This window comes from Larus michahellis, chromosome 1, assembly GCF_964199755.1.
Source record: "Larus michahellis chromosome 1, bLarMic1.1, whole genome shotgun sequence".
Taxonomy (NCBI): Eukaryota; Metazoa; Chordata; class Aves; order Charadriiformes; family Laridae; genus Larus; species Larus michahellis.
In genome coordinates this window covers 142,486,150-142,508,970 of record NC_133896.1, presented here as the reverse complement: position 1 = coordinate 142,508,970, position 22,821 = coordinate 142,486,150, and the positions used below count along the sequence as shown (strand labels likewise).

General features: G+C 37.9%; 1 protein-coding gene across 7 annotated transcripts in view; it reads left to right on the top strand.

Annotated features, from left to right (window-relative positions):
• WWC3 (WWC family member 3) overlaps positions 1-22,821 on the top strand; it is a 102,468-nt gene that overhangs the window by 67,613 nt on the left and 12,034 nt on the right. For 4 of the 7 annotated variants that reach the window (XM_074606728.1, XM_074606757.1, XM_074606746.1 and 1 more), the window contains exons 9-15: positions 3,911-4,153; positions 7,235-7,324; positions 8,464-9,038; positions 15,169-15,289; positions 16,058-16,132; positions 17,137-17,223; positions 19,306-19,498. In XM_074606728.1, the coding sequence (XP_074462829.1) occupies positions 3,911-4,153; positions 7,235-7,324; positions 8,464-9,038; positions 15,169-15,289; positions 16,058-16,132; positions 17,137-17,223; positions 19,306-19,498 (1,384 nt within the window). The remainder of the gene's footprint in view (positions 1-3,910; positions 4,154-7,234; positions 7,325-8,463; positions 9,039-15,168; positions 15,290-16,057; positions 16,133-17,136; positions 17,224-19,305; positions 19,499-22,821) is intronic. The other 3 variants (XM_074606784.1, XM_074606775.1, XM_074606767.1) reach the window with 1 other exon arrangement.

The window sequence follows — 22,821 nt, the reverse complement described above, 5'->3', positions numbered from 1 at the left end:
TTTTAGGTTCCCCAGATATTTCCAAGGACAGAAGAATTGCCCTATTTTGTCTAGGGAGGTCTGTGTAGATATATAACAATTTCACTCTGAAAATATATGCTTTTTGTCCCCATGATGTAGTTTGTGTAGTAAACTACTGGCTGTACTGATCGCCACCCTCATGCTATGCATACGTTATCTTGGGCTAGGCATCATTCTAGCTACATTAGCATGGCTAATTCAGGGCAAATTTGCCATTTCTAATCAGCGTTTACTTAAATCACCAGGCTAAACCTTTGTCTATTCCGTCTGTGCCCCTCCTGCTTTTCTGCTTAACAGGAGCTGTTATGTTCATCTCCATTCGAAATTTTTAAATACTGAAATAAGCAGCAAGTTGGTCTGCCTACCTAGGAAACCAGTCATTTGATACCACCTACTCGAGCATGGAATGCAAGCTCCTCAGCACTTGTTATGCAAGGATGGGAATGGGCAAAATGCCTGGAATGTTGATGGCTCAAAATTAACTGTTTTTTCCCCAGGTATATGCTAAATTGCTATATCAGTAGTGACCTCAGTATCTGGCAGTGGGTCAGATAAAAGTACTCTTTTACAAGATAAAAGTACTCTTTTGCAGTGGCTACACCCGAGTAGTAGTATCTTAAAAAAATACCCACTAGGAAGGAAAAATGTGTTTGAAAAAGAGAGGCTTCATAAAGGATCCTAAATCTGTGTCCCCCCCCTTTAAATTGCAATCTATGTCATGTCATTAATCTGTTTAAACAGGTGTTTAAGGTAGGTGAACATATGCACTGATTCTGAAAACGCAAAACAGACACTTTTTTGTAACATAAAGCAGTGAGAACAGGTATAAAATCTGGCACAGTGAAATTGCTTATTTATGCCTTTTTTGTGTTTGGGAAGAAGAGCTAGCGCTGGGAGAAGACAAATTGCAATTATGGACCATGTTTAAAATGATTTTTTTATTATGTTTTTAGCAGAACTGAATATGACTCCTCAGATATTTTTCTCAGATATTTTTCTTAGGTTTGAGTGAGAGAGACCATAGAAACCTTAGGGATGTTTTCTAGCCAAGGAGATAAATTTTAAAAAGTTTATCACTGGCAGCTTTTTGAAACAACTTGCCATACAGAGGGAGAACTCAGTGGAAAGCAAGCAACAAAATTCCCCGAAAACTTTGGTTCAAGAAATGCAGGTTGCAGAAAACTGGCTTACTGATGCTGAAGTTCCCCTCCCAACAGATTCCTGCATCATGTAGTGCTTTGTGAGTGGTTTTTCTTTGCTTAAAGGGGAAACAGAGATAAGAAGAGCTAACTGAAATGCTAAGAGTGTCAAGGGAATCAAAGTAAATACCTAATCAGATTTTGGAACGCTTCAGTGATACAAACCTTATCCACAGCAGTACTTTTCCCTTTAATAACAGTATAATTAAGTTACTGTAGGATATTTTCCTACTTTCAAAGCATTGTCATGATAAAAATTGAGGGGAAAAAACAAACTTTAAACTGGAATGTCATATACAAAGGGAATTACGTGCTCTCAGCAAGCTCAAGAGTCTAAATTAAAACCTCTTGTTTGGGGGTGGTGTTTTACTCTACAGCCGAGCTGATTCAGTGGTTAACTGGGGCTGAAAGGTGGGATCCCACCTTCCTGTCTTGCCTGCTGGTACTTCTCTCTTCCTTGTTGCCTGCAGTAGCATTTATTTGCTCCTGTGATCAGCTTCTTACCCAGCTCACCCTGCATTAGAAAAATAGCTATCAAAACAATTATGAGTGTTAAAATGAAGGAGAGAGTCAGTCCTTTGGCCGTCTTATAAAACAAAACAGAGATTTCATCAGACATGTCTCATCCATGAACGTGCTCACTCAAATACCTTGCCAGGGCTCATCTGATTCACGGATCTGATGCCAAGCTTGCCAAGCTGTGATAACCCATTTGTACCTGAACTCTGTAATGCTGTTGAGAGGACCTTGAGCACCCATTTGTTTCATTTGGCACTGAACCTTTTAGAATCATGCTGTATACGCCTTCAGGAGTGTTTACTGAATCTTTAACAATGCAGGGTAGGGGAGAGGAGGGATCCTAAATCTGCTCGCTCTTCCTGGCCCTGATGTTTGGTCGATGGGGCGAGGTGTTCTTCAGGAAGCTGCATCTGGAATTCATGCACAATAGCTGAGGCATGAAATATGTAGACTATACGTATCGATTCACAATGGCGCTTTCAGTAGCTATTGGCAGGAAGTTGGTTGTTAATGCAAGGAGGAGGAAATGGTATTGAAGGGCTTGATAAAATATTCTGCTTTAGACTAAAATGTAACATAATACACAAGGTCTTTACTTGCTGTAAATGAAATCTAAGGGGGAAAAAATGTTTTTGACAAAACTCACAGTAAAATTCCTATCCGTATATGAATGCAGTCATTGCAAAATGACTTATATTGATATTTTATTTCCCTTCCCCTGATAATAAGATGGCCAAATACTTTCCAGATGTCAGTATGAAATAAACATTGCATGCGGTTTTGATTTTAGATGGGGAAAACCTTGCCTTTGTCAAGTCTGTGCTTTCTCTTTTATTCGTAAACACATATTATCACACCGTGGATCTTCTGTTTGTTTGTTTGTTATGTGCTTTTACCTTGCTTTCTTTGTTATCTTTTCTTTCTTACCAAATATTTTAGAAAAAAGGATTACTTAAACTAACTTACCAAATGAATCAGTGCATATCCCACTTTTATGGCTGGCTTTAAATGTGCTTTTATTTATTTATTTTAAGGGTGGTAGTCTTTTATGGTGCGCTGAACTTTGAATGCTACCATTTCAAAGTGAAGATGAAATTGAAGTGTACAACTGCATAACTTTTGTACAGTACTGTAGTTTCAAATGTTCAAAAATGAGAAAGCTAGATTTTTTTTTTTACTTTTCATTTTAACTCTAGTGTTCTAAAGTTGTCTAAATTGTCCATTGTAAGGCAATATAAATACCTAGTATAAATAAATACCTAGCAGTAAAAGAGTGTTCTCCCTGTTATGGTTATATACCTTTTGATTTTGCCAAAAGAAACATTTGTGAAATTTCTAGCTTTAGGGTTCTTTGTATATTTATAAGAGTTCAAAATTTGTTTTTAGCAGAACACTTTCTTAAGAATAATTCCACAGTTGACATTTTAAAGCTGTTGTTTTGTGTAGTGGTTCAGCATATTGATATAGGAAACTACTTTTGGCTATAAAGCCTACCACAAAAAAAATCAAATTAGCTTATTTAATTGATGATGGATCCATCTAAAGCCACCTGTATTTTGTAACCAGGAAGTCTTTTATCCAGACCTATATTTTTGTTTTACTGACAGCTTATTTATTCTTAAAATTTTGTTGTTGGTCAGGACTGCCTAATATTTTCAGCCCCTTGATCTATTTGTCTACTGAGGTGGGACATGAATATACAGACCTATTGTCACTAGATAAGCATCCCCTCTTCATCGCCTTCAGCTTCTCACTGCGCTTTTGAAATCCCAAGTTAAGATCTGATAGCGGAAGAATGAGGAATGAAAGGACGTTCAATTTTATCCGCTGTACAGACAGCAAACTCAAGAGCTCTAAAATATGAATTGATTTATTACAAAATGAGAAAGCTGTGAAGACAGATACTGTTTGTGTGATAGATGAATGCCCTACAGTTCTTACACAGCTACATGCTTAGGAGCACTTACAGTTCTTTGGTGTTTTAAAAATACACAAAAAAACCCACTCCAGAAACAAATCATCCTTCCAAACTCCTCTAACTTTTCTTGTTTCAAAATTTAGAAGAAAAAAGTCACAGAAGTCAACAGGCTGCACCTTTTGGTATTTTTCCTCTCAATTATCTTCATGTTTGTGTCTTCTGAGTTTTGAAATACATTTGTCCTCTTTTAAAGAGTTTCGAATATACAACAGCAGCTGGCCTTGCTAGACAACGAATCTTGGCCAGGAATGGCTGAAGCGGACAGGGACCGTCTTCAGCTCATCAAAGAGAAGGAGGCGCTTCTTCAGGAGTTGCAGCTCATCAGTCAGCAGAGGCGATCCCCAGAAGACATTGCACGTTTGGAGGAAGAAAAAAGACGCTTGGAGGATGAAATTCAACGGGCTAGAGCAACGTCTGCTCATGGGGCCACTGAAAGGTTTGGGAACTTAAATAATTTTCTTATCTACTGTAAGATCCATATAGGTAGTTTCAAAAGTCAGAGTATGGAATTTCACTGTGTTTAAGAAACAAAAAAAAATGTTACGGAGTAATTTGGTAGTTCTCCTTTCATTCATCTAAAAAGTTTGAATAGGAATAAGAGATCAGAATAGAGTCACAGAAGATGCTTGGAAAAAGTCTGAGTGATATTGTCTCATGATAGAGACCTGAATAACACCTGGATAGTGAAAGATTTTTCTTTAATTTTGCAGTGGAAAAATATTAATCTCCAAAAGCATCAGAACAAATATATTTTCCTGTATTTGGTTTCTGCATTATAACAGGGAAGTTAAATGATTAAGTTTTTACTGCCTTTTGTATACAATTTTTCCTCTTAATTTGCAATCTCAGCAGTGGGAGCACATCCCAACTCTGACATTCAGAGAACGTAGTAAATGGAGTTATTCTTGAAAACGTAAATCAAATATCAAGTTATATGTAAAAATAAACAACCCCTAAAACATATTAATGGAAACACTGTGTTTATTTCAAAGTTGCCCAGTTTTTCCTGTAGCTGAAGAAATGGACAAAACCTCTTAACCTCTTTTTGTTACCATAGACTCCTTCCAGTCAAAGTGAGAAAGCACTTGTTTCCCAGACTCGCTTCCCTTAAATTGTGGTAAACAGCCAGGTTTGACACTTGAGGAAAACTATATGAACCAGCTTTAATGTGATCTGTGTGAAGGTTAATATTTACATAATTAAGACACTTTTAAAATATTTGGAAGTGCCTTCCATATACAAATCTTGAGGACTTCAGTTCCTTTGAAAAGGCTTACTTCAGACAGTAAATTCAGGCAATAAATAGAAAATTCACAGCCAACCTACAGTTCAGTGTTAGATATTTTGCAATTTTTTGCAATATCGTTACATTGGCTTTCCAGCTTAAACTGACAGAAAAGGGAGTTCACTTTACACTGCAGTGTAGTAAGTTTTATTTGTTGTTTTTGGGCTCTGGTGTTAGGTAGTGCATACTATGTTGGCAAGAAGACCAGGCTATTTTTCCATGTAGTTCATGCTGTGGAAACCAGCGTTCCAGTGTGATACTTGATATTTCAAATGCTAGCAAAAAGTTGAGTAGAAGTTAGAATAATATTGAAGACCACTCTATTTTTGTGTAACAAATTGGAGGAAAAATTAACTATTAGTAGCTCTGATTTATTTGTTTGTTTGTTTTAGGCTCAGGAATAACCCAAACCATTCCTAGATCTGCTTTTCTATTTCCACTTTCTCTTAATCATGAACTACAAGGAAGCTTCCTCTTTAAATAATAACCAGTTCTGTTGTGTTAGTGAGTTTTAAAGGCACCGAGTTATGCGCAGATCAGAACTAACTTAAAATCTGTATGACAGAGGTGGGTTTTTTTTTTGTTGGGTGTCTTTTGGTTGCTATTGTTTTAGGATTGGCTGGCAGCCTTAGTTGGAGGCATTTCTTGCCCTTTAGTGTAGGTACCTACCTTACAGGATTGATTACTGTGGAGTGTAGGTTCCTAAGTTTGATTTTTGAAGTAGATGGTGTGGATACCCCTTCTTTCCTCTGGAAGCTTTTGAATCAGTTAAGTTTCTTGCATCCATTTGTCTTTTTCTTTTGCCTCCTGCATGCAGTGCCTTTATCATGTGAGTTTACATAGCTGAGCTGCAGCCTTCCTTGCACCACTTGGTTAACGTGGTTTGAGACCTACAGAAGCAGGAGAACAGCTTCAGTGTTGCACACACTTGGGTGTGCAGCTTCTGCCAGGTGGTTGCAATGAAGGGAGCCTCCCCAGAGGGCGGTGGGGTTGCTGGAGCGTAGTGCTACAGCCCCTTGCCAACATATGAATTGATGAAGTTGGAGGCCAAAGAAGTTGAGAGATTTATGTTTTTACTGCTAACAAAGACATTTTTTTTTCATATCTTAACCATCCAAAGTTTATTGAAACTAATGCTGACATTTTGTATTATCCAGAAGGACTCCTTTTTTGTTGATAATTTTTTTTTTTTTTATCCTGCCCATTAACATGTTGAATTCTAACAGCTGTCTTTGCAGTTGAGGAAGGTCTGAAGCCCTAAATAAGTTTGATCTGCTTTCTCTGAATTGTCTGTCAGAATCCCAATTTCCAGCTAATTTCTCAGTGCGGGGCTGGAACAGTAACTTTCCTGGACATACAAATGTATAGCAGAAAACAGATTACGACCTTGATTTTATTTTGAAGTTCAGTGATACAAAATACCGCAAATGCTTACAATTCTGGATTCGGGAAAAGAAGAAATGTGATAACAATAGATAAAGTCTGTTCTTCAAAGTTTTAATAATCTCAAAATACAGAATTTAAGATATGATATAGGTGTTTGAGGCTGACAGCATTATAGGTACATAACATTTGTGTTGTGGCAGTTCAGCTGCTTGTTGTTAGAATGGGCAAAAAGTAAGTTGCAGTGAGAGATTTTTGTCATACTTTAGTATTCAAAATCCTGTATCACCTGCTTAAATATAATGATATATAAATGTATTTGAACCACCTAGAATTAGAGCTTAAAGTTCAGTTTTATGTTTACTGCTTAACAGAAGTTCTCCAAAAATTTTCTTTCTGTCTTTGAAATTTGACGCTAATTAGCTGGGATAATAGAGCTATTTGGAATATTTTTTTCCTGCCAAGTCAACAAAAGTCGTAGTAGTTCTCTGTATTTTACTAGCACAGTCAGGTTGATGCAAGGGAAAAAACATCATGTAGAGTCTGATGTTTTTACCTAGCACTTTTTATGGCTTCACTAATTGCTGTAATGTATTTTCAATGTCATGATTCTTACGTTGTGCCTCAGTTAGTTTTCTTGTCTGGGAATTTTGATGGAGTCTTGGTTCTTGTTTTCTTACTGGAATTTCCCTTGCTGTGTAAATTAAAACTTTTCATTAAACAATGAAACTTCTTTTTATATTCCAAACTGCAATGCAATGATATTTTTCTGTACTTGGAAAGCTCATAGCACTTCTTGAGCACTACTGTAATGAAGAAAAATAGTAATATGTATCTGTTTAATTATAGGATACTGTTACAGGAAAAGAGAAATTGTTTGCTTATGCAACTAGAAGAAGCTACGCGTTTAACCTCTTATTTACACTCCCAGTTAAAAAGGTGAGTTATGTAAAACCAGCAGGTTTTGAAGTTTCACTGCAGCAGAGAAGAGTATTAATAATCTGTAAAGTTTACCTTTTAATACTTTTATGTATGTGTGCCAAGTAAATTAATTTTTTACCAAATTTATACAATTTGGGTGTATGGAAAGTGATAATTTGGATGGAGTTTTATGAATAGTATTAGTGATGGCTATATGGGCTAGATTATTATGTGTATGTGGGAATTTTATGTTTATTTTATGTTGTGTTCTGAAAAGAAGATACTTACTTAAAACCTGTTGTAATCTTTTACTAGTATGAAGATAACATCATTTTAAGTTCTGTGAGGTTTAGTGTTGTGATACCTTCTCCAAAGGAGGGTTTTTTGATCCCTGGTGAGATGACAAAATTTTGCCATTTTAAATGTGAGAATGTGCTAAGACCCACACAGAAGCCCAGAATGTTTTGCATATTCACACTCGCAGCTGCCTTTTTTGATGCAGCTCTTGGGGATTCCTCAGCTCAACACCATGTCAACATCAAAAGCTCAGTTCCTGCTGTGTCTCACTTCATCTCTCTCCGTCACTTATGTTCTTGTCTCCCTAACTGTCTGAGAGTGGTAAGAGGAACTGGAATAGGATTTTTTCTAAAGTGTTTTTCATTTTGCACTGAACAAAACTGTGAGGGTGAGGCTTACCCAGCAGTTTGTTAGGACTTTCCAAATCCCTTTTCACTTCTTCTCCCTGATATGTTTATGACCCATCATTAATGTAAATTTAAGCTGGATCATCGTAATGTACCCTTCCTGGCTTTACATTGAGTCCACTGATCCAGATCCTGCCCTGGCTTCTTTTCCGCCAAATTATGGCGGCTTACATATTGGAGGAAAGAGTAGTCTTGTCCTGTTGGACCCTTTGTCTTCAGGCACGTGATGTTGATTTGGTTGTCACTTGCACTGTTCCAGTCATGGTTGTGCTTGAGGCCAGGGCAAGAGACACAAGCTAGACCTTAAAATGTCAAATCATCTCTGTGTGTCACTGTACTGAATATATAGAAAATTGCTTGTGTAATCTGGATTGACATTTTTATGCCTGCACTGGTGTTTCTGATTATAGTTGAAAAGGCCTTTTTTGTTTTCTTTTTCTTTGCCTGCCATAGTCTGTCGGCTAGCACCCTCACAATGTCCTCTGGCAGCAGCAGGGGATCCCTGGCCTCCAGTCGAGGATCCTTGGCCTCCAGCAGAGGCTCCCTCAGCTCGGTCAGCTTTACGGACATCTATGGCCTTCCACAGTACGACAAATCAGACAGCATTACAGACTACGGGCAGCATTTACGCTTTGACATAATTCCCTTCGAGTCTCTCACAAAGGATGTGCCATATGCCGATCCCATTGGACACTCAAATTTCAATAAGCAGCGGAGGTCTCTGGATACCCCGCAGTCCCTGGCATCCCTGTCATCACGGTCCTCCTTGTCATCGTTGTCCCCTCCAAGCTCGCCTCTGGACACCCCATTTCTCTCCGCATCTCGAGATTCTCCCTTGGCTCAGATGTCGGAAGGTTTTGAGGAGATGGCGAGCATAGGAGCCCTGGAAATGCTCAGGGCTCAGACCACAGCATTGGGTGACGATGATACGCAAGGAACGAGCTCATCTCAGACGTCTGCTTACCCTGTAGACAATGAAGGGCTGCGAGAAGTGGGACCACAACTTACTGCTGTCCAAACTGGTGGAGGTGAGTTTCTGGACATTATTATCTTGTTACGTTATCATAGAAAATGTCACACCGACCTAAGCATACTAGCACAGTAGAGATTATTCCTCAGTTTGGCTTCTTTTACTTCCATCAGTTAAAAATTACATGGTAGGTGTTAGCTGTTAAAAGAATCAATGAAACAAACAGAAATCCCCAAAACTTTAGATTTAGGGCAAAGAGGTGCAAGAGTAGAGAAATCCTTGTAAATAAATCTCAAAATAGTGGTGAATTGGGTGGAGGAAAGGGAATGGAATATGGACTTTCTTTGAAGTGTAGTGCATCAAGGAATAAATATTTTGGTCTTGGATGGGAAATTAGTAAAAGCACGTGTGGTTTAGTTAAGTCTGAGGCCCCTGGTAGCGTCCATGTTGCCATCATTCTGGTAATTTAAAGCCACACAAGCCCAGGGGAGATAGGAGGAAAAAAAAACCCCAACAGACAAACACAAAACCAGGCACGAGGTGATGCTGCCAGCAACGCTTGAATTGAAGGCTGTCTGCTCCGTGCTGAATTCGTACACGCCTTGGACCAGGTTCCCATGTCTAAGTTCTGCAATGGAGCAGAAACCACAGTGTCATGGTGGTGTTGAGTGCGTGGTGCCCTGTGCTCATGAGTAGAGTGCTTTGTCGGCCAAGGAGCGTGTTTTGTTGGGCGTGTGTGAAAAGTTAAGCATCCACTTGAGTGGCTGTCTCGGAGAACCTATGCTCGGTGATCGTAGGGGAGCGACGTGTGCGGTTACCATGGCACACGTACTGTGGAGTTTTCTTGACTGCGAAGTTGATGGACTTGGTTTAGCTTTCATTGGTGGAAGCTTCTGAGGCACTACAGATGAGAAACATGAATTTGAGAGACGAAAAGAGGAACAGAAACCTTTTTAAAAAAACACCACAAACAAATTAAGAAACCTGAGCATACAGGCATGTGAGAAATTTCTTTTCCTGTTTTAATCAGATTAAGAACTGCTGTTAAAATGAAAAACAATATTCCTTCACGATGATTTTTTTATCTATTGGCTTACTCATGTTGCTAATAAAACCATGCCAATAGAGAAAGGCTTTTAGAGGATATTTTTAATATTAAAGATTGTAATTCCTGTCCCATTTCTATATCCAAAATTCTATGTTAGCAATTCTGTAGAATGTTTCATTCCAGGACTTAGAACATCAGGAGTAATTTGAAATATAACCAGAGAGTGTATCATAATATCCTACCAAAAGCTTATTTGTCAGGTGATAACGGGAGGGAACATTGACAGTATGTAAGGAAAAGCTTTCAACTTTTTATTTTTAAAAATAAAACGTCACTAGTATGCTGAAAAGCCTGTTATTGTTCAAACAGCATTTGAGTCTAGACTCACGTACTTTCCTTAATGCAGCTAGCATTGCCAGGAGATACTGCTGCAGAATTTACATTTACTAGATGTAAATATTTCTAGTGCCCATATTGCAGCATTCAGACCAAAATAAACAGAATTCCAGACCAGCATGTAAGCTTGTACTTAAATTCGTGCCGTGAAGAGGCTTCCTGAGGCTTTCTCTAAACCTCAGATCAGACCACAGCATGTCTTCATCCATTGTGGTAAGTGAAACTATGTTAGTAGTTCATTTATAGCTCGTGTGTATTTCCTAGAAGTGAAGGCCTGGTCTGAGGGCCTAGGGAGCAATAGGATGAGGGTCAAATTCCGGCTTTGGTTTTTCCTTTTCTCCATTCTCTGTCATGTTCCTACACATCTCACATTTCTCTGAAAACCTCTGGCAGAACTTGCCTGTGCTACCTGCTGTCACTGCTGCAGTGCCCAGCTCGAGCTCCTGGTCCAGGGGTTACAACTTTCCTCTGTGTACAACAGAGTGCTTTATGTGTCTTTTTGAGGCAGAATGTATGGTTAAAAGGTAGCCAGGATGTCTTTTTTTTGAGATTTTTTTTTTTTTTTTAATATGTGAATTTGAAAACAATTGCTTAAGAAAAACTTGTTTAACCTTTCCGAATTTTGGCTGGAGTCATGTATTTTGAGCTCCACACCCGCTAGCTGTTGGGTTTGCAATTATAATGCAGTTGTTTGCAAGTAACTGTTGGAAGTTTCAAAATTATTTTGGTTTTGTACACTCTTCTTGAAGAATTTGATGGAGCATCAAGCTCATGTATCACATTTTGGGAACCCCCAGATGTTGGGGGGGGGTGTTTGGTTTTCACTAAGGTATGATGCAGTGTGTTTTGCTGCTGCCACCCAATGGTCTGGTAGTATAATGTGACACTGGAAAACCAGCAAGTATCAACTCGCACAAATCTTTTGCCTATTCCTTCGCTAGACAAAATATCAGGTAATTTTTGCAAATTTGGGGGGCCGGGAGGGTTAATGCTGAATAAGCTGTGCATACTTTGGACTGAAGCAGCACCTGAGCAAGTTCAAGGGGTTTTTCAGGAACTGCAGTTTCGATGTTCAATAGCTGATCTGCTGTTTTACCGTTCTGTATCTGTTACAGGGGCATAATGCAAAATACGTTAGTGTCCGTGAACGGAGGGAATATGCCTGAGAGGTTAAATCCGTCCTATTTATAAAGCTGAGAGTGGGATGAAACATGTTAATAAAATATTGGGCTTTAATATCTTCATTATCTCTTCCTCTCTATCCTAAAATAATCTTTCAAGTGCTAAGTTTCCTTTAATGCCTAAGTAGTCTGTTGTTGGCAAAATATTGTCATAGATCTAAAAGATGATTTATCATTGTGTGCTTTTCATTTTGTCTTGTTTCTCATGCGGCACAACAGAAAAATTCCCTGTAAGTGAACCTGAAATTATGTATTGTGCTGGTTTTTTTGCCTGTAATTCCCTGTGTGTTTTTCTGTGTGAAGTGTTCGTTGGTTTGGGGTTGTTGGTGGTTTTTTTTTTTTTTTTTTTGAGTTGCATGTGAAGAAACAGGAGATTTTGCTACATTTGGTTTTGTTTGATATTGTGCTGTATCTGTTTAATCATTATGGCATACTTAATCTTTGCTATGTCAACTAAACAATATGGCTGTAGTTAAATTCCTGGAAAAATGTTCTGCAAGCTTCAGCTTTATTATATCATAGTAATGCCTGACAGCATCATGGTAGGTAAGGTCTGTTTGTGTCTCTGACTTAGTTTTTGTGAGAGTGTTTGACTCTTATCAGTGCATTTTGATCTGATGTGCGATATGTGTAGTCTCCTAAATTTGTGAAACATGCTTTAGATTTATTTACGTATTTTTTTAGCTAATGACGTCTTGGACACCAGAATTTCCTTTGAAGTTCACTTTTTCAACTAATGACAGCTGAGAATATTCTTTTAATTAGGGCTGTCTTATGTTTGTCAAGCTTTGGTACCCAGTAGTTGTGGAGATTCATATATACTGTTCACTGATTCTGTTATTTAATTAAGAAAATGAAAGGTAATTGTCTGTCTGAAACTTTATATTTTTAAACAATTCTTTAGCTTCCAGCATTGGAAGGTCTGTAACCTGTGCTGAACCTAGTTCTGTTTAAACCAAAATCTGATGTTTCTTTATTCTTGACCGATTTTTCCTGCTGACTGTTTTTGTTTTCCTCTAGTCAAGGGCATGTTTTGGTGTTTGCATCTCTCCCAAGTTCTCTGGGATTGTCCAGATGTTATCGGATGCTTCCATGGCCCGCAGGCAGCAGGCAAATCATTGTCAAGTTACAACATTGTTGTAACATGTCAGTTTTTCATCACGTTATATATTGGTGCTTCAGACCGATTTTTCCTTCCAGACAAATTGGGAACATGAACCTCCAAAAGAGAGAGCCCATGAGGTCTTTCGTCTCCTACATCTATACAAAGTGTTGACGTAGAAGGGTGAGCCAAAGGCCTATTTACAAAAAGAAGTAATTCTAGTTTAACTTGTTAAAATTAGTACTGACATTCTAGGAGCATTTCTGTATAAAAATTACACACTTCTTTGAAGTTTATCCTTTTTCCCGTGGTGTAAAATTATTGGGAAATTTTGATACTGAAAAAATGTCCCTACAGACTGCTAGTTTTGATTCTTCATAAATACTCAGTGACAGGACTCATGGAGGTGGACTCACTAAATTAAAAGGTCTTAAAAACAAAATAAAACAAAACAAACCCACTGCTTTGTACAAGTGGTGTGGAAGAGACCATGGTTCAGAAACAGTTTCTTTGCTTTCTCTGAGCTACCTAGAACTTGTCTCTCATTTGCGGTGAGGATGAAATGAGTTATACTGCAACATGATGTATACTGGACAGTAAAGGTGGGATGCTGTCATCTGTAGGGGGGGGGAAAGGGTAGTACTTTCTCCAGGTACAGAGACAATGGAGATTGCGATGTCCCTGGTCAGCAGATAAATTTGCTGTGTAGCTGAAGATGTCTAAATCCTTCATTGAATTTGGAGGGGAAGTCCATAGGGCTACTTGTGGATTCCAAGGGACAGAGCACTGGCTCTTTTTATGGGACATCTGTTTTGGTTTTTGGTACGTTCTGGGACAGAACCAGGGAATTCTAGCTTCAAACAGGACCCTGGGGTTTTTTGGAGGGTCTCTTGGGATCTTGTGCTGTTGGTGCCCTGATAAAAGGAACGTTCCTCGGGCTGGCACAGTACTGCTGTGCTCAGTGCATCCAGTCTGCCAGCGGGTTAAAGCTAAGCTTGGGCAGATGCCTCCGCTGACAGCAGTGGTGCGATTGTGTTAATTTGGGGGATGTTTAATCGAGTTTCAAATCCTGATGTCCTGTTCTGGTGGTGCTTGTGTAGGAGGTGAGATGGGTCCCATGCAGAGGGGTGGCTCAGTTGCGTGTACCTCAGCTGGGCTCTGCAGGTGGAGCTCAGGCTGTTGGCTGGTGCCCTGCTGAAGGAAACTTACTGTTTGGATACCAGCCTTTTGTTTTTGATGCCTGAAGATAACGTGTAACAGAGATACTTAACGAGTTGTTGCTTACTTTGAGTGAGGCGTGTTTCATCCTTAGTCAGGGGTAGTAAGCAGTACGTGTCAGCTGGTGCTTGCCTCCTGTGTGATGTGCTCTGTGCTGCTGTCACTCCAAACGCTGTCTGCTGAAACTGGGAGTACTTACATGTTTTCTGTGAAGTTTCTGAGCATGGGTAGAAGCAAATAAGATGCTTTTCCTACCTCTGAAGTGGCACCTCTTTGCCGTCGCTTTTCTGCTTTGAGGACAGTCATTGAGCCTTAAGGAAATGGGGGGAAAGTTGCAAAAAGTTCTTCACTGCACACTTCCACAAGTCTGTTTAATGGTTCTCTCTAGGATGCAAAAGATAACAACCTCAAGTTACAGGCTGTCACTGAAGTATCAAAACCTTACCTATGCAATTCTTGAGCATTGCCTCTTGTGCACGTACTTTAAAGGACTGGTAGCTGCTATACCTACTTGCCTGTGCAAAACCTTATGTGTAACATCATTTTTGTTGATACAACATGAAAATGATTGCTGAGTCGCTATTTATGGTGTTGCTGGTGATTCAGGAAAGGGTGGAAGAGGTGGTTGAATATTGCTTCTTCCTCCCCCAGTCAGTTTTCAAAGTAATTCACCAAGAATTTGGAAAAACAGTGGTCTGAGTGAGTTGGAAAGCTCTGGTTCTTTTTGATAATGCTTCTCAGACTGTAAATAAAAGCTGCTATTATGTGATGGTATAAACAGTATGCTTTGAGACTTTGTATTAGGAAACAAATGAGAACAAAACCTCACATTGTGTTATCAGATAACTTCTGAAAAGAATTAGTCTCTGTGTTTGTTTTCAGCCTATTGTATATTCAGTAGGTAAATCTTAAAAGTTTAGGATATCATGTGTACATATGTTGAATTAACGTAAGTCTTCCTCCAGGAGGGTTTATTCCACCAGAAGAGCATTTAATAACAGTGCAATTGGTTTATACTTAGTCTTGTCAGAAATTAGCCACAAACTTCCTTCCGTAATTCTCCCGCAGAAAATTTCCGGTTGATTGTATTCTAGGTTTTTTAACTTAAAGTTAGATGAAAAAAGCAATGAACTGTGTTTGTGCCAACTGTTTTGCCACTAGTTTTGATACAATGAATGTTTCTTGTTTGATTTAAAGAGGTTGCCTTGTGCTAATGTTGCCTTCACTTTTTTCTCCATGACAGCTGTAACTCTACGAGGAGACAGTGGTAGAAGATCGGAGAGGAGAGCCAGGCGAGTTTCAGCATGTCTCTCAGATCATTCACTGGCTAGTGACAGTGGCGTGTTTGAAGCTTTAAGCAAAAGGTCAGGTGTATAAATGCATAATAAGCTGGAACTATTCCTGTTCTACCACACGGTCCAAAAGAATTAGTTGTAAATTTCTGAATACGCTTTCAAAATTGCTAATTCTTAGTACCATAAGAATATTCGGTTGCTTGTTTTAGAGAAAAGAAGCTTTTTACATGTAGTTCCACTGTCATCTTCACGAGTGTCAAGTCCCTTTTGCTTTATTGTCTAACATTTTAGCACCATATACTTCTCCCTTGATAGTTTCCTCAGCTTGTTAATCATAAATCAGTAATCTTATTTCAGCCATCTATAACAATATAAAATTATACAGAGTGTGACTTACAATTCTGAGTTGCAGGTGATAAAAGTATAACTGCAAGGAAGAAATAGATGAACTACTAAAAATCTAAAAATGTGTAGGTTGGCCAAGTGATTGAAGTATGGGTAAAGCTGTGGTTACCTTATACAATTGTTTTAACACAATAAACAGTAACTGGGAAGAAGATAAAGTTGTGAGGATGCTAAAGAGAAATAGGAGGCAGAATAAATATTAAAATAAACTAAATATTTTGAAAGAGGTATTCTAAAACATCGATTTTTAAAATTGTGAATTACTACAATTTTGTCTTTTTAAATACATTTCTCAATTCCTTCTATAGTACCAGTCCCTCCTGCATTACCAAACAATTGCTTATATCCACAAATAGCAAAACAACCGTTTGTTTCATTATGTTTTAACAGCTTAGGTCAGTATGTAGTTTACAGTACTTTCTGTTCCTGCAGGAATGAAGATCTGGAAGAGCCTGTTTATGGTGATGTTGCCAGTAATGAAGAACCACAAATACATGTTGGATTTCTGTGAGTAGTGTTACTCATCTTTCTTTGTGTCAACTCAGCAGAAATTGCTCACTAGTTTTCTTGGTTTGGGTTTTTAACTTTTTAATAAACTTAACTGCAGAAGTTTCTGAACTGAGATCCAAAGTTTACTGAATGTATGGATTAGTCAGTCACATGCTACTTTGTGCCTTAACCACGGTTCATTCAGTGTCCTTTCAATGCTGGCTGATAGAAGAGCCTTCATTACTTCTTTCAGTAGCATTTATTTTCATTGTTTTGACCAGTAGTGTGAGTATGGATATAGGGTATGTCTCCGTGAGTGAGATCTTTTTATGCCATATAAAGAAGGACTACCTTAGGAAGGTGACACGAGAAGAGCCACAAATACAGTTCCCAAATACAGCTTTGAAATCCTGTGCTTAGGGCATGCTATTGTTAGTAGCGGGAGTAGCGTGGAAAGGCAGATGATAGCAGTGCAAGGCAGGATGGTTGTATTTCAGACAACCCTCCAGAATCATCTCTACCCCTTGGAAATTCACAAGCCTGGGCGTTCTCAAATCTCAACCAAGTTTGTTAGTTCCATTTAAAAATTCATGCTGATACAAACGAGTAGGGTTTTTTTTAGTTGATTTTCATTAACATTAACCCATGAAAATAATGCAGACTGACTTTTCTAATGTAACAGATATGTACACATGTGCACACGCGCATACACACGTATGGTGTAACTGTTTAAACCAAGGAATGTATTTTATAAAACCTGTTCAAGAGTAAGGAATGTTATTCATTTCAAATTGAATAACGTTTAACTCTCGTAGTTATGATACTTTTGTTACTGTAGATAATGTTACTAATAAAGTTCTGTTATCAGTGTGAGATTTGTAATGGCTTTTGCTTAAAACTGATTAGTGTAAGAGATTCGTTTCACAGCAAAAGGTTCTTTCACATTCTTTAAGTCTTTTATCTCTTATCTCTCAAGCAAAGTATTGATGCTTGGTGACTAATACAAGAAATTTATTTTCCAGGCATGACAGTGGAAGTGAATGTCTGTTAGTCCATGTACTGCAGCTGAAGAACTTTACTACTCTAGTTGTTAAAGAAAACTGCAAAATGTAAGCTTAAATTGCACCCAAATTCTGATCATTGCTTGTTTTGTGACACAATCATAAATACCATAAATTTATTTGCTTTCATGCAGAATTAAGCCATTTTTGGAGAAGACTGTATGTCTTAGCTTACAAGAAGAAAGGGTTAATTTTGTGGACACAAAGTGCCCTCTGTATAGCATCTCTGTCATAATGGTCAGGTAACTAGTGTAGCCTGTAATGACCTATGTTCTTACGTTTATTAGGTACGGGAAAGTTTGTTCAAAAACATCAAAGTAATGCTTCCATCACCCCATGACTTCTGGCCAAAAAGCTGTCTACATTATTTGCAGTATTCCAGAAATATTATTTCCTTTACAATTCCTCTACAGCTTATCTGTGATCTATCCCAGAATAAGCTTAGTGTAATTTTCTCAAATTCCTATGGCCACATCTATATTGATCAGTAAGAAAGAGAGATACCTTGCCCTTTATCTTTAAAAAAATAATAATAATAAAAAAAAGCCCCCAAACTAACCAAACAAAAAAACCACCCAAAACCAAAACAAAACAAGCCCAGAACAACACACAAACAGCAAAAAACCCACAACTGGGACATCTGCAGACTTTTGCGGCCATTATAGCTCTCCTTGAATATCTGTGAAACACCTTCTGAAGAGAATTTTAACAAAGCTGGGAATCAGTACAAACAATTAAATTTTTTAACCTCTGGCAGCCTGTGCTACTTACTCAAATTCCATATTGCATTATACAGAAGATTGTTGAGTTTGTTCTAATTAATGTTTCTTAAATAATGGCAGTGTTACCATAAAACACAGTCTTATCTAGTGATATGTATCTTAACATATTTTAAAGAAATTTGACTCATGCAAATTGTTGCTCTTTGTCTCTGGGAGAGGTTGTTTGAAAACTGGAAAACGGAGGTGTGATAACATTGTTGTATTGTAAAATAAGTCATTCTGTGGGAGTTGTTAAATTGACATACATCTCACTGAATGAGTTGATCTTTGTTGAGAATACTTGATCTTGGTAACTCTACAAACCTCTAGTGGAAATTCTTTATATAGGTCAGTGTATCAGTGTTGGTCTTTTGCTTTGTTTTCAATCTGAGTGCAAGGGCGTGCCATAGGGGGAAAAAATTGAGTATTGAGTAGGATTCAACCACGTTGCCTTGTGATTAGAAAAGGAAGTAACCCCTTTCTGGTGGCATAAGAGTTCATGCAGCTGTGTAGCCAACTTAAGAGAGCCTCTGAGCTGGATCTTTCTTTTTGAATCCTTGAGTCTTTTTGTGCTAGGTTAGTTTTTTAACCCAGTTAGGTTTTCTAATCTGGTTCACAGCACAGTTGCATGAAGCTGTTTGCTGGCACAAGGGAAGGTATAGCAAAAAATAGGATATTGCAGGGGCTGGGCAAGCAGTCAGGAGAGGGAGAACACAGAAACACTTCTCTAAGTAGATCTGCTGCCTTCTGTCAGATTAAAATGGTTGTGGATTTTGATTTTTGGCTTGGAGTCTCAAATGAGATGGTACCACATATTTAAGTTTGTTTTTTAAGATGGCAGATGGATACACTCATCATAGACTTTTCTGCCATCCTTTTGGGCCGAGTTTCTTCATGGCGGGGGGAGGTATGCTTAGTGGGTGGAAGCAAGAAATGGATGAGTGACACTTACAGGGCAATTCAGTCGACTAAACATAGGCATGTGTTTCCATTTGAAATATCATAGCATAGCACCTGGCCTCCAGCTGCTGCTGCTCAGGAAGGCTGTAGCTCTCCCATAGATCCTATGTCATATTTTCTAGCCACATGTAGATGCTTTGGATACCTCAGGGCATCTCAAGTGCCACTTGGTGCCTCTGCTTAAGCACCAAGTTAAAAAAAAGTTTCGTTTTAGTTAGAAAAAGTTAGTGTTTCCAAATCACCTTTGCAGTTCTTCTGAGTTAAGAAGTAAATTTCTGTAACGAGGAGATTCCAGAGCAGATTCTTAGTGTAGAAGTTACGCTGATGTTTTTGCTTAGCTTGATTTTGAGAAATGCAAAATAGCTTTCTTTGTCTGAATTGTGCTATTTGTCTATTTTGCTGTTCCCAGTCATGTGAGAGTTTATTTGCCACCACTTGAGTCAGGCACACCAACCACTTACTGCTCTAGAGCTTTGGAATTCCAAACTCCGTTAATATTTAATGAAGTTTTCCGAATCCCCGTGCATTCAAGTGTTTTGAAATTAAAATCACTGCAGCTGTATATCTGTTCAGTTGACCATCAGCAACAAGAAGAACTATTGGTAAGTCGTCCTTTTTCTTAAAAGCCCTGTGGCATGGGAAACTAAAGTTACTTGAAGAGTAATTTTTAAGATTAAAAAGAGAAACTGAAGACTGTTTTTCCATAAGAGGTGCTGATAGAGTTATGTGTTCATGTGTGTTTGTTCACATACGTAAGTATAATTCTGGTAATAAAAAAGGTGTGATTTTTTTTTTTTAAGAAGTTGAAATATGGGCATTTTAGGTTATGCAAAGTCTTGGAAATAATTAGCCAAGTTAGCAGAGGTTGAGAATTGGAGCGTTTTAAGCAATGTTGAAAGTAATGTTATCTGTACTGTTGTTTACTATTACGTTGCAGAGGCATGGTGAAAATTGATATGAGGTTTACATTCATTGCTATGGGATTTGGTAGATAAGGAGTTAATTTTTGTATTTATTTCATGTGTTTCTAACAAATGCCTGCTTTGGGAAAAGTTGAAAAATCTGCCGTTGCTAAATTTTGGTGCAAGAGGTAAAGCATTGTGTAAAACTTAAAACTTTTCCCCAAAGGCTTCATCTGAAGCTTTTAGACTATGGTGTCCTCGAGACTTCTGTTTCTGCGTGGCACTGTAACGTGTGCACGATCAACCAGTATCCGTAAAATAGTTTCCTAATAAAATGATAACAAATACAAACCCCTTATTGCTATTTAACAGCTGTTGAAGAAGACTGTTGATTATATCAGTTTTAACTTTGTTGCAGAATAATAGTGGTCCAGGCAGGTTTCTGTTACATCTTTTACTTTAAACTGATTGAGATAGCTGATGCAGGTGCAAACAAATAAATGTAGCTGTTGTTTAAATAGCTTACATGTGTTAACTATGTTAACTTTAGATGTGTTAAATGTTAGCTTCATTTAGCTATTGTCAAATGTAAATATGCTTAAATAAATCTGCCTTGGGGCTGATGTCCTGGTTATTTTGAAGTCAGTGGCATTTCAGTGAGGGGCTTGAATGGGTTAGTGAAATTTTTTTTTTTTAAGCCTATCAAAGTAGTTAAGAGGTACAGGCATCTCACTGTTGTGCTGGACTATGGATAAGAGGTGTTTATTTGAGCAAACGTGGTCAAGAGTGCATGTTTGTTAGTCCACCTTTAAAACTATGTTTTAGGGTAATGTCTTCTATAAAGAGTGGTCTTAATGTTGATGGAAGTGGACCAAAGATCATGTCTACAGTAGGAAGTTTTGTCATTTTTGAACTACAGCATAACAAAAGAGAAACCATCCCAAGAATGGTCTGGATATATTGGTGTAAAATGTTTTATCTTGTTATAGCCTGTATAGGAAGCTGAATAGCTATTTCAGTGTAAACCGTCTTTATATTGACAGAAGTGCACCTAAGTTTAGGGCGCTTTTATTTTAACTGCTATTACTGAATTAGCAAAAAATGATAGGTCTTCAGGTTATGTTGGTGGGAATTTTTTCTTTCATACTCTTAGTGTAGTTTTGTCAGAAAAATCTTTGTTTACGGTAGTTCATAACATACTTGAGGGTAAATTAGAAATGTTGCTCAAAAAGAGAGAAGCAGTGCCCCAGTTTCTTAAGGTAGGTGCGTTGAAGTATGTATTTAAAGATTATGATCATTGCCCTCTTTTGCTGTAAATTGAAAACAAGCATTTCCTCAAACTGCGAAATCATTTGCTACCTCTCTTTGAAACCACTGTGATGGCCTCTGTAATTTTCTTTCAAAAGTCTCTTCCGCTGAGTTTGCAGGGCTCTTTCCATCTGTTTAGTCATCCATATAGTTCTGAAGTTCTTGATGACTGCCTTCTTTTCAATTAGATTATGCCAGTTTAAGGCTTTCCTAAATGCACAAGGCAGGCTGGAGTCTATCCTAAGTTATACAAATATTTTACATAACAGGTAATGGGGAAAAAAAAAGAAAAAATTCTGGAAAATAGTTCTAAACATCACTCACATAGAGAAGTAAATCTATTAAACTTGTGGGATGGTCTTTCCGTTCCTCAACTTTTTACTCGTATGCCCTGTCTTGCTTAAAGTTCTCTTTCTGTTTTCCTTCAGCTTTCTGAAACTGTACTTCCTTAAGTTGGCTTATTTCTTCCCTGGTGGCCTCATCAATGTTGAGATAAAGGAGTTATTTTCCATGATTAGCATATGTTGCTCATGTTAAAACATCAAAGAAATGTGATTGCCTTTCTCGCAGTCACATGGCATTGTTGTTTCACTCCCAGTTTCTGATCTTTTACAGCCCTGACCAACCAGTTATTCCCCGTGTCTTAATTTAGTTGAATTCTTCTTTTCAAGTGTAACATTTATCTTTTTGTGTTTCTTGGTTTTTATTTCAGAACATCCATCCAGTGTTTTTTTAACATCATTTTAAATTCTCATCCTTTTCTCATAAATTTTGTAATCCCTTTGTTTAACATCACGGAGAAATTCATAAGAACTTTTACTTTTATTCCACCATGAAAGTTGTTAACAAATGTGTCAGAGCAGGCATGGGACAGGCCGCTAGCAGACCCATCTTGGTTTCTTCATCCTTTTGAGCAAGCTCCAAATCTTGAGGTGGAGGTGAAATATTAATTAGTCCTTTCAGTACTGATAATTATTAATTGGGTTTGATGGTGATTTTTCTACCCAATTAATCATTCACTTCGTAGTAACAGCTTCTTTGGCATGGCTCCTTAGCAGCTTAATACATGTGGTGTGTAGGGCAGTGTCAGGCATCTTAAGAGTCCACATATGTTTTTTCCAATATTGGTGGCAGGAAAACAGCTTTCCCCTCTACCCCTAAAACCAAACCCAGCACATGTTAAATGTTTTCCAAATCTGATGCAGAAGTGTGAGTATTTGACACGTTTCTCTCTTATACTGTGTCAGAACTAAGTAGGTAATTAGAAGACATCTCTGTTCTATATGTAAAAGAAAAGGCATTTCTATAGCATCCAATATACTGACATGAAATGACGTTCTCAGTAACATGTTGTATCCTAATGTGACATTCTTTTGTTAGGCTCAAAAACTTTTCTCCGTTGTCCTTTATACACCTGTTTAAACAGAGCCTGGGGGAACATTCGTCTTGGAAAAACAATACATGATTTTTAAAAATTATTATTTTCTAATTAACTGTTTCTTTACCTGCTTAAAGTTGAATGCAGTTTCTGTATACATTTCCTACTGCCTTTACAGTTAGAATCATTGCATGCAGCTGTTTGTTTTGCGAGAGATTAAAACACTTTATATGATTTTTCCAGTGATATAACTGAAAACATTCTTAGTATGTGGTTGATTAGCATGGAACGAACAGGTTGTAGAGATAGACAGATAAAGACAAAAGCAGTAATTAAA